The sequence below is a fragment of the Olea europaea genome, chromosome 10 (assembly GCF_002742605.1).
Source record: "Olea europaea var. sylvestris chromosome 10, O_europaea_v1, whole genome shotgun sequence".
Taxonomy (NCBI): domain Eukaryota; kingdom Viridiplantae; phylum Streptophyta; class Magnoliopsida; order Lamiales; family Oleaceae; genus Olea; species Olea europaea.
Genome location: NC_036246.1, coordinates 6,946,592 through 6,957,846, shown reverse-complemented (window position 1 = coordinate 6,957,846; position 11,255 = coordinate 6,946,592). Strand labels below are relative to the sequence as shown.

General features: G+C 36.0%; 2 protein-coding genes across 3 annotated transcripts; both read left to right on the top strand.

The window, feature by feature from the left end:
• Positions 1 to 6: 6 nt before the first annotated feature.
• Positions 7 to 2,413, top strand: LOC111401055 (LEAF RUST 10 DISEASE-RESISTANCE LOCUS RECEPTOR-LIKE PROTEIN KINASE-like 1.3). Its single transcript, XM_023028593.1, has 3 exons — positions 7 to 713; positions 815 to 1,150; positions 1,237 to 2,413. Exons 1-3 carry the CDS (start codon positions 704 to 706, stop codon positions 2,133 to 2,135), a joined length of 1,245 nt encoding a protein of 414 aa, XP_022884361.1. The 5' UTR covers positions 7 to 703; the 3' UTR covers positions 2,136 to 2,413.
• Positions 2,414 to 4,457: 2,044 nt separating this feature from the next.
• LOC111401054 (protein ABHD17B-like) lies at positions 4,458 to 10,298 on the top strand. Of its 2 annotated transcripts, XM_023028591.1 has the most exons (5): positions 4,467 to 5,151; positions 6,169 to 6,205; positions 8,156 to 8,392; positions 8,483 to 8,530; positions 9,555 to 10,298. In XM_023028591.1, the coding sequence occupies exons 1-5, from the start codon at positions 4,847 to 4,849 to the stop codon at positions 9,948 to 9,950; spliced, it is 1,023 nt and encodes a 340-aa protein (XP_022884359.1). In that variant the 5' UTR covers positions 4,467 to 4,846; the 3' UTR covers positions 9,951 to 10,298. The 2 variants fall into 2 exon arrangements, with proteins under 2 accessions (XP_022884360.1, XP_022884359.1); XM_023028592.1 differs by lacking the exon at positions 8,483 to 8,530 and having other exon boundaries at positions 4,458 to 5,151.
• The last annotated feature ends 957 nt before the right edge of the window (positions 10,299 to 11,255 follow it).

Sequence of the window (11,255 nt, the reverse complement as noted above, 5' to 3'; positions counted from 1 at the left end):
ATTATGAATTTTGAATTCCATTTTGCAGATGGCCTGAATCCTGATTTCTTTATATATTTGATTTTGTTTTTTCCCCCACTTGTCAAAGCATTTGTATTTCCTCTTTCTTACAACTGCAATTTGATGCTGGACTTCATCCATCCATCCCTTCAATAGTCCTCGAGAATTATTTCAGTCTGTTCTTTTACCTCTTGTCATCTTGTCCGAACACACTATTCTAATGATGGATGGCAACTAAAATTGTTATGGGATCTAATACAGTTTATACCAACCATGGAATTCCATTTTTCATCGATGATATGAGTAATCTTATGTTACCTGATCTGAATTACATTTAGTGTTTGTATAGATAAGTTTTGTGGAGCGCACACTGTGGAACGAAGTTGAAAAGAGCAAGAAATCGCAATCTAAACAGTAAACAAATAAGTCCTGTATAATGGGAAATGCAGCTGTGAACAAGTTTCTTTTCACATCCTTGTCATTAAGCTGTCAATCCCATTCAGCTTTGTCTACATTTTGGATAGTGTTTTGTTGCTTGCACTTTTGTGATTTTAATAGCCTCAAACATTTTTGTGCTATTATTTAGGACAGATTGAGATGAACTAATTCTCCATGTCTAGCTATACTTAATCCACTTTGTTTTCAACTAACATTCTACAATCTAATTACTGCTGCAGGTAGTGGTAATTCAAACCAAACAGGAATGAATGTCGGTATGATCCTGTTCTGTGTACCAAAAAAATATTGACTTATATACCAATACGCGACGATTTAAATAATAATCTTTGTCCTCTCTCTCTACATTCATTTCCAGGCCTTTCCATAGCAGGTGCAGTTCTTGCTGGTGTTGGCTTAGGTTGGTTGATTTTCCACTACAGACAGAAGAAAAAGCAACGGCTTGCTGCACAACATACCGAAACTGTGAGCAATGACCTTCCACCTCCTCCTTCAAGCAAAAGCATCTCGACTCCTCCATCGACTACTTTTACCAGAAGCATCCCCTCTTATCCCTCTTCAAAATCTGACTTTGGTAGGGCCAGCTCCTACTTCGGTGTGCAGGTCTTCAGCTATAATGAACTTGAAGAAGCTACCAATAATTTTGATCCTTCTAGAGAACTAGGAGATGGTGGCTTTGGCGCAGTATACTATGGTATGAGCAGGATCCGTTGTTAGTTGGATATATGCAGCAGTTTGTGCAGCTATTGATATTTTTATTTATTATTATTTTTTTAATAGGGGTACTAGCTGATGGCCGTGTAGTTGCTGTCAAGCGCTTGTACGAAAATAATTTTAAGCGTGTAGAGCAGTTCATGAATGAAGTTGAGATCCTGACTCGGTTGAGGCACCAAAACCTTGTGACATTATATGGATGCACTTCAAAACGAAGCCGAGAACTGCTTCTTGTTTATGAATATATACCAAATGGAACAGTGGCTGATCATCTCCATGGGAAACGTGCCAATTCTGGTTTGCTATCTTGGACTGTGCGGTTGAATATCGCCATTGAAACAGCCGATGCACTGGCTTATCTCCACAAATCAGATATAATACACCGTGACGTTAAAACCAACAACATACTCCTTGACAATGACTTTCATGTAAAAGTTGCCGATTTTGGGCTTTCCAGATTGTTCCCCAACGACGTCACACACGTGTCAACAGCTCCACAAGGGACACCTGGCTATGTTGATCCTGAATACTACCAATGCTATCAACTCACAGAAAAGAGCGATGTTTATAGCTTTGGAGTGGTTTTGATCGAACTTATATCATCATTACAAGCTGTGGATACCAACAGACATCGCCAAAATGTTAACTTAGCTATCATGGCGGTCAACAAGATTCAAAATCACACATTGCACGAGTTAATTGATTCAAGTCTTGGATTTGAGACAAACAGTGTAGTGAGAAGGATGGCTACATTAGTCGCGGAATTGGCTTTTCAGTGTTTGCAACAGCAAAGGGATATGAGGCCTTCAATGGAAGAAGTGCTGGAGGTCTTGAGAGGAATTCAGAATGGGGATTTGGACGCTCACAAGGTAAAGGTTGTTGAGATGTTGATAAATGACGAGGCTGGACCCTTGAAGGGTAGCGTTGCTCCATCGTCACCGGATTCAGTTGTCACGGATAAATAGGTTAGCATCTCAGTTGTCAATGATAAATAGGTTAGCATCTCTACAACTAATTCTAGTGGATGAGAAATCCTTTCAGTCTTCTTTTTGGTGATTATGTTTCATCTATTTGCACGTCTCATTTTTATACTGAGTATACGGTTTTGACAGTCAGCTAATACTGATCTTAAGCTTCTAAAGGATGTACGTAGAAAGTAGAGCTGTTTTTTAAATTATTCTTCTATTAACATTGTATCTAATATGTGTTTTTTCAAAGTTAATACTGACGGATTTTTTTTTTTTTTTTCTCTTAAGGTTTACCAGCTTGAAAAGAACTGACTGTTTTGCAAGCCTACAAAATTGTTTAACAGAAATTGGTTTCTATGAATTTATTTTCTCTTGTTTGGGCATGCTCAATATGATGTCTTGAGTCTTGCTGACAATATTAAAACTATAAGGAAATTTAAAATCTTGTCTATCATAGTGTTCACTACTATGCACCAAATGCACTTTCGATTTACTCATGCTCTTTTTGTAAAATTTGGAAGAATGAATAGCTTTAATCAATGAATATTTGTATATAAGTTACATGTATCTATATCTTCTCAGCCTATCAATTAACTCCTATAAATCTGCTACTAATTGATGCTGTATTACAAAGACAGAAACTGATATATTACAATATATTTGTTACCTAATTAGATCCATTTATAATATTGACCAGTATCATGGTGAGGATCTTTGATTTTCTTAACACTCCCCGTCATGTTGGTAAGTAAATATTGTGAATTTCCAACTTGGCCAACAAAGAGTAAAATCTTTCCTTTTCGAGAGCTATAGTGAATATATCAGCAAGTTGTGACATGGATGGAACAAACTTTTTTATGATCTTTCCTTCCATAATTTTATCTCAAACAAAATGATAGTCAATCTCGATGTGTCTTGTTCACTCGTGAAATACCGGATTTGCTGCAATATGAAGAGTAGCTTGATTGTCACAAAACAATGTAATTGGCCCTTGAATTTGAACTTGCAGGTCTTGAAAAAGGTTTTGTAGTCATGTAAGCTCACAACATGTTGTTGCCATGCATCTATACTCGGTTTTGGCAAAAGATAAATATGCAGTTTTCTGAAGTTTGCTTTTTCATGAGATAAGACAATTTTCAAGGAAAACACAGTAACTAGTTGTTAAACGTTGGGTAGTTGGACATCAAGCCCAATCAGAGTCACAATATGCTTTCAACTTCAATGTATTTTGAGAAGAGAACATCATGCCTTATCCCTGTGTGCCTTTTAGATACTTCAAAATCCATAGGGCAGCTTCGTAATGAGGCTTTCGAGGTGACTGTATAAATCTACTCAATAAATGGACAGAATATGTAATGTCTTGCCGTATAATAACAAGATATATCAATCAACCAATCAATCTTCTATACTTGGCCGGATCATCTAATGGATCACCATCATCAGGAAGCTATTTAAGACTTTGTTCCATAGGAAAGCTTGTAGGTCGCGATCCTAAAAACTCAACATCATTCAAAATATCCAACAGATATTTTCTACAATAAAAGGTAAAGGTGAGAGTGAAAATTACCAAAAAAACAAAAAGTATGAACGTTTTTCACAAAAATCTTGAAAGGTAGAGACGTTTTATACTAATTACCCAAAAAATAATAATAATATTATAAATTTTATTCTCTTTAAAAATTGGGATCCAACTAGGGTGTCAACGAGTCGATTTGAGCCGAATCGCGAGTCGAAACTCAAAGCTTGAGCTCAGCTCAAGCTTTTTTATATCGAGCTTTTTTTACTCGAATCGAGCTGAGCAAAAGCTCGACCAAAACAATGAGGCTCAAACTTTTTTATATCGAGCTTTTATTGGCTCAAGTCGAGCCAAGCAAAAGCTCGACCAAAACAATAAGGCTCAACTGGAGCTTTCAGCTCTGGCCTTACCGAGCGGAGCCTAGCCAGCTAGGTTTATTTATCATTTTTTTTTTGTCTTTAATTTTTTTAATTTTTTCCATGAAGGCAATTGCCTTTAAAACAAAGGCTTGGCTAGCTGGCTGTTTTTTTTGAGCCGATCCGTGAGCCACAAAGGTCGGCTCAAGCTCGGCCCGACACTTCAAGATGGTGCTCGACTCGAGCTACGAGCCAAGCCGGTTTGGACTTTTTCAGGACCGAGCCACGGGCAGTCCAGCTCGGACTTTTTTCAGGTTGAGTTACGGACAATCCAAGTCGACGAGCCAATTTGTCATTCTTAGATCCAAGAAACCCTAAAAGCATAAAAGAATCTGGAAACTTGTATAAACTTACCTACCTATGTTCAGTTACATATTTTTACCAGAAACTATATACACGTACGAACTCCACTCTACAAAGCGCCGTCAGGCAGAGGGCATAAGTATCCATTATTGTATGACCAAATTTACCTAAATCTTGTAATTTAATGTTAAAAGAAAATCCCAAATTTCCAGTTAGATATTGAAGATTCCTTTGAAAATTCAGCACCCTACTCGTTAATCTCCGCGCTTCCATTCCACGCGCCACTCCCCCACCACCCCTAAGACTCCTCCCGCAGTTTCACCTTTCATCTCTTTGTTTATTTTCTCTGCAAAAAGCCAAAAAGAAGATCTGAATACAAGAAAAAAAAGATAAAGGTTGCTACTTTGTTTATCAACAACAGGTATGCGATAAATTTATTTGCTGGGAGGAGGATATTTTAATTCACGGAAATAATGGGCGGAGTGACCTCAACGATCGCATCTAAGTTCGCGTTCTTCCCGCCGACCCCGCCGTCGTATACGGTGGCGGCTGACGAGTCGTGTGGTGGAGCTCTTTGCATACCGGAGGTACCACGGAGGGATGAAGTCGAAGTTTTGAAGCTGAGGACCCGGCGGGGCAACGATATCGTGGCGGTTTACGTCACCCACCACAAGGCCAACGCTACACTGCTATACTCCCACGGAAACGCCGCCGATTTGGGGCAGATGTACGAGTTATTCGTGGAGCTCAGCCTTCGCCTACGCGTAAATCTCATGGGGTAATTTCTGATTTTTCAGCTGCTAATTGGTTGGCGTACGAGCTTTTAGCTATAGGAATGTTATAAAGATTGATTATTTAAGAGCTTTTTTCCCATTAATATGGTGAGTTGTGCATGTCAATATTGATATTTCCTCTTTATGATTTGATTTGGTTAAATAAAAACTATCTCTTAGTAGGATTTGGTTTCTTAATTTGATGGGATGAGTGCAATGAAATAATAGCCTTTTCTTGTTTGATCTGCCGCAAATTTGCCCTTTCTAATTCTCCTAACTAATTTTTGCTTGTGAATTGGTGGAGCTAAAATTGAGTGTTGCATCATATAACTAGTAAATATGGCAAATTCTATTCCTTTACCAAGAATTCTAAGGGTAATATAAAATTTAATATGAATAGGGTAAAAACGAGATATGGTTAATGGTTGAGGTGCATATTTATGAAAATTGTTTTACGTTTGATGCATTCAATATTGAATGAGTACGTGCAAGTAACTGAAAGCAGGAATTTTACCCAGCGTACTATTATGGGAATTGCGCAAAACCTAATTATCAGCTTTGAAACGGCAGATAAAGATTTTTGTTTGATAAGCAGGGACCACTTTCTCAATATTTTGGATTCCTGTTTATCATAAAGCTAATAACGACTATAAAAATTGGTAATTGTAATTATAAAAACTACATTTTTTATTTTTTTTTATGGTTCTAATCACTTGCGAACAGTGTTTGACTGTCTATTGTTTCTTGCTTATTTTGTTTTAAATGTGATTACATTATAGTTTCCTTGATATTACAAAAAGGGTGGAAAAATGATTTATTTGAAATTATAGGGTTCTAGCCTAAGCACAATTGTAGTCGATCCAATCTAAATCAATCAATTTCTGTCCAGAAGCTGTTCATTTGTTTTCCAAAAGTTCATCCATATGGCGTTTATGAAATATTTAAGAATGAAAAATATAACTATCCAATTTGTCTCGATTGTTGTTTAATTTACTGACTAGTGATTCTTCTATCCTCTCCAGGTATGATTATTCGGGCTACGGACGGTCCACTGGAAAGGTCAGATGCCTACTCCCTTTAAACTGCAGTATATGCTTGTTCTGTAAATATCCTCCTCCTCTGTTTTCTTTTCACCTGAAAAAGATCCTTCAAAGGCATACATTTTGATGCTATTCAATTCTCTAACAAAATTTGATGTACTCGAAATTTGGGTCACCTGCAGTAAATTAAGTTGCAAATGCTTTCAACAGTTTTAAGCCCCCGTTTGGCCCCCATTCTCTTTCTCGTTCTTTTTCTCTCTTATTTTCAACCACACAATCTTCCATAAAATAATATTACATGTAAATTGAAAACTTTGCATTCTTTTTCAACCATACATTTTTTCAAAAAAAAAAAAAAAAAAAAACGTTATTCCAACCATTAAATTTTGGAAAGAATGGGGGCAAACGGGGGCTAAATGTTAACTTACTCCTTACACTATTCAATTATGCATTCTCTTTAGGTTTTGTCTCTTCTACAATTAGGAGGGACATATGTTATTGACGCAAGTATCATAACTTCATTGTTGCATAGAATCCTCTGTCACGTTCTTCTTCTTTTCTTTTCTTTTCTACAAGATTTGTTGCTCCACCCCAAACAGAGTGTCTTCAATTGGCTTTGTGTGATTTCGGAGATGACATGTTTTGGTTTAGTGTTTGCAGAATTTTCTGATGTGATATAACAGATATTTTTGACTGGCTGTTTTTAGCATCAATAGTGAGATAAGTAATAACATAGGTTTATGTCAGTAGTAGTTTTTTGGGATACAACATAAGGAATTGTTTACCTTAGGAAAATGCAGTCGATTGTGATGCTACATAAAGCAAGTAAAGATATTCAATTTTTAATGGAATATTTTTTAGTATTGGTTTTAATAACAATTTTTTTAAAGCAATACTCTGCTTGTTGTATTGATAAAAAACTTTGATCTCCAAGTAGATTTATCAATGAACAGAGTGCAATGGCTAAGAAGGATTCATATTGTTGAATGACGCTTAGTTTTTAGTTGTCGCTTTTTTAGTGTTGGTAGTTTAATAACAATATTTTTAAAGCAGTAATCTGCTAGTTGTAGTTGATAGGGAACTTTGATCTCCAACTAGATTTAGCAATGAACAGAGTGCAATGGCTAAGAAGGATTCATGTTGTTGAATGACACTTTGATTTTAGTTGTTTTTATTGTTATTTCTCTTTCAATGTTCAGATACTTTAAATAGTTTGTAAATAATTTGGGATTCCACCTCTTGCAATATGAAACCACAGCATTAGAGCTTCATTGCATTATCAGACTTCTGACAAACAGTTTTTAAACATCGGACAAATATGACCGTTATCCATCACATCAAGCCACCATATTTGGGCCCCGTTTGGTAGAGATTTTTTGCCCCAAAAATTGATTTTTTGACCGTTATTTTACTATTCAAACCGTAATTTTTGACTTCTTCTCTCACATGTGGACCCCACTTTTCTTTTAACAGTCAAAAAATCAATTCTCAAAATCCCTACCAAACGAGCCCTTGATTTTCTATCTTTTGTGAGGGTCTCGTAACCACTATATTTTTCATTCACATTCTTACAAATATAGACGGGGCCTAAATTTTAAAAAGTGGACAAATAGAATACTCTTGACCAAAGTTTTAAAATGCATAACAATGCATTGTTGTCGAGCATTGAGTATTGCAAATATACGGTTGCCTATGCGAAGCATATGCGTAATTATGTATTTTTTAATTTTTAATATATATATATATATATATATATATATATATATATAAGAGATTTTGAAAACAGAAATGACTAAAAAGTAGGTTTTAACTTTTACGCTTAGCCAAGCATGCTCTAGGTAAGGGATCACTTGCTTGTTTTTGTGCTGCTCTTTACTTAGGTTTTGACATGGTTGGAATATTTCTCTTAACATTTTATTGTTGAGTTATGCTATATTATGACACAGCCATCACTTGTTTCTGGAAACAGCCAACTGAATGTAATACCTACGCAGACCTTGATGCTGTATATAAATGCCTCAAGGAGCAGTATGGGGTTAAAGACGAACAAATAATACTCTATGGTCAGTCTGTTGGTAGCGGTCCCACTGTTGATCTTGCATCACGCGTACCAAACTTGAGAGGGGTTGTTTTACATAGCCCAATTTTGTCTGGGTTAAGGGTGTTGTACCCTGTAAAGCGGACATATTGGTTTGATATATACAAGGTAACTTCACAATTCATTGTCGTGTCATTTGTTCCTGATTTTTGCATATTGACATGTATCGTTTCTCCAATTTTTTATTTTTTTTTACAGAATATTGATAAAATTGGAGCAATAAACTGTCCAGTTCTTGTCATTCATGTAAGTTTTCTTACTCTCAGTTTTCTCTAGACATTTTTCCCCATCCCTGAATCACAGTTCATAAATATCTGGAGAAATAAATTTTGCGGACTGGCATGCAAATTTTTGCATGTTAATTAGTAGTTTACTGTCCTCTTTCAGTGAGTAATGTTTTTGCCTAGATGCTTCATCTATATATTTTTTGAAATTAGACTTTTTAAGACTTGGAGTTTCATATTAAAAAGTAAACCTTGTAAAGAGGAGCAGCCAAGCTCTTAGTCTATAAACGATGTGGAATTTATCCTTTAACGTGTCCTATAAGATGATGGCTTGTTTTAGCACATGAATTTTATAATCCGAATGCTCATTTGAGCTTTAGACAAATAGAATATCTTGTTTCAGCTTAATGACTTTTGATACTATGTTAAAGACTTGGTATCCATCTTTAAAGTTCAACCTTGTTAAAAGTATTTTTTTGATAGGTATTAACCTTGTTAAAAAGTTGTAGCTCAAACTTTTATATATTGGTTATTTCATCCATAGACTTTAATTGATGAGTGATTTATTCCCTAATAAAGACATCAATTGATGAACTAAGGGAATAGAAAATAAGATTTTAAATTACACAGACCAACATAACTCTACATAACTAGGGAATGACTTTCTGGACATGGGCTGTCTTTCAAATGTTAAATGATAATGTCTCCAGACAATTATATCATTGTAATTTATAGTGGATCTTTGATAATTAATGATTACTAGACCGGCAGCATCAATACCCCTTAATTTTTCTTGGTTAGCTTTTTAGGCTTAAAAGAATATTAATTCAAGAAGGATATTAGAAGAAACATATACAATCATAAACTTCATGAATAGTTCAGGTACTTGACTCTTCTCTTCAACTGGAGATTGTGTAAGAATTGTTACGCATAAAATATCTAAAATATGTTAAAAAAATCTGCAATCAAAAGGTAGCAGTCGCTTTTAAATTGTTATTAAATCTTTTATGAGATAAATGATTAATAATTATTAAATTAATATCTAGGGAACGGCAGATGAAGTTGTTGATTGCTCCCACGGGAAGCAGCTTTGGGAGCTTTGCAAGGTAAAATATGAACCTATATGGATAAATGGAGGTGGGCATTGCAATCTGGAAGTTTATCCCGAGTTCATTAAACATCTGAAAAAGTTTGTGCTGGCTCTTGGGAAATCGAAGCCACCTATTGATGGTTCTAAAACTGCATCATTAGACTCTGACAATGATAATAAATCAACCACTAGCAATACCACGGACACATTGCAAACAGATCTACCGGATTTATCTAGGAACAGTTTGGATAGTCGACTTGACAAGTCAAAGAAGTTGAGCAAGCCTGAAAAGTCTCGAATGAGTACAGACCGTGCTGACAGGTTGAGGAGGAAAAAAGGCTTGATATGGTGATTTGTTTAACGCACATTAATTTACATACCTTCCTCAACTGAGAGTAGTATCAGGGTTTCTCTGCATCATTTCGTGAGTGCTTATGGTATAAGTTATCTTTGATCGTATAAGCTTGAGGGTGAAGGATGACCTCGAGAGGAAAATAAGAACTTGTGCATTTGTTTTTTCTCTTGAAAATTTTGTGGATAACTTTGATGTGAGCGACATGCGGTTTCAGCTGTTTTCATATCTTCAAATATGTATATTAGTCTCATTTTTTCCCCCTCCTTTCAGGTTTGCTGTTCCAAAATGTTAAACATACTGTTAGCCTTGAACTGTTCACCAATATCTATGTGACTGCTTCCAATATCTAATCTCTTAATTTATTTTTTCGTTTTTTTCATAAATCAGTTGCCTAGATAGAGGGAAGGTACAGACAGTACTTTCAACGTTTATTTGGCGATGTAGAAATCTAATCCTTTATTTTTTAGTAATATTATTATTTAGCTTAGAAATGCACTTCTTGTCCAATAGAATTGCACAGGAATTTCCTTCGAATTTTCTCTGGACCAAGAGGCAAAATTATTTCCACCAAAGAAAAGCAGCAGCACCTTGGATTTCAACATCTTTACTTCTCCTCCCACTGACAGAAACGTTCCTCTATACCATGGTTGCTCCTCGGTTAATTGCCAGCCTACTCAGCTCCCCTAATCAGTTCAGTTGCAATGTGAATGGCGCCAAAAGTGGAAGTTTCTACTTGATAAGAGATGTGACAGTAGTATCTACTTTCCCATCAATTTTATCTACGGCTGGGAATTTGTTGGCACTTCCAACTGCCTCAGTTGCGCTTCTTCAGGATGCTGTCGCAAGTGACTTCTTGTTGCAGTGGTCTGCCAATTCATATCATCTGTTAAAATTGGGTCCGCTCAGGCGGGCTTTGTGGGAGTAGTGGATTCTACCTTGTTTGCTTGTTATTGTGCTGATGAGTTTACTTCCAATGACAGGAACGGTATACACAACACCTTTTTTTTTTTTTCCCTCCAATTGTTTACTTCCAGTTCTTGTTATTCTTTCATTTTTTTTACGTCTTTTCTCACCTGAAGGGGTAAGAAAGTTAATTTTTCATTCATTCTTCTTGGAACGAAAGTTTAAACGTGCATGCACACACACTGATTGTCCAATTCTCTGTTTGAGAGCTGCATTCAAAGCATTATATATCCATAAATATCACGGTTTCACATTTCCATCTAAGTCGTTCAATGTTTTGGTTTGGTATTCTGCTTCCTGAAAAGACGGTGTTGATCATGTGAATCTGGACAGGAAAAC

Bases quoted from the DNA above. Each gene is read 5' to 3' on its own strand.
- LOC111401055 (XM_023028593.1), top strand. The intron at 1,151-1,236 runs GTATGAGCAGGA...TTTTTTTAATAG, and splicing joins CTTTGGCGCAGTATACTATG to GGGTACTAGCTGATGGCCGT.
- LOC111401054 (XM_023028591.1), top strand. From the start codon at position 4,847: ATGGGCGGAGTGACCTCAACGATCGCATCTAAGTTCGCGTTCTTCCCG. The intron at 6,206-8,155 runs GTCAGATGCCTA...TTCTGGAAACAG, and splicing joins ACGGACGGTCCACTGGAAAG to CCAACTGAATGTAATACCTA. The intron at 8,393-8,482 runs GTAACTTCACAA...TTTTTTTTACAG, and splicing joins ATTGGTTTGATATATACAAG to AATATTGATAAAATTGGAGC.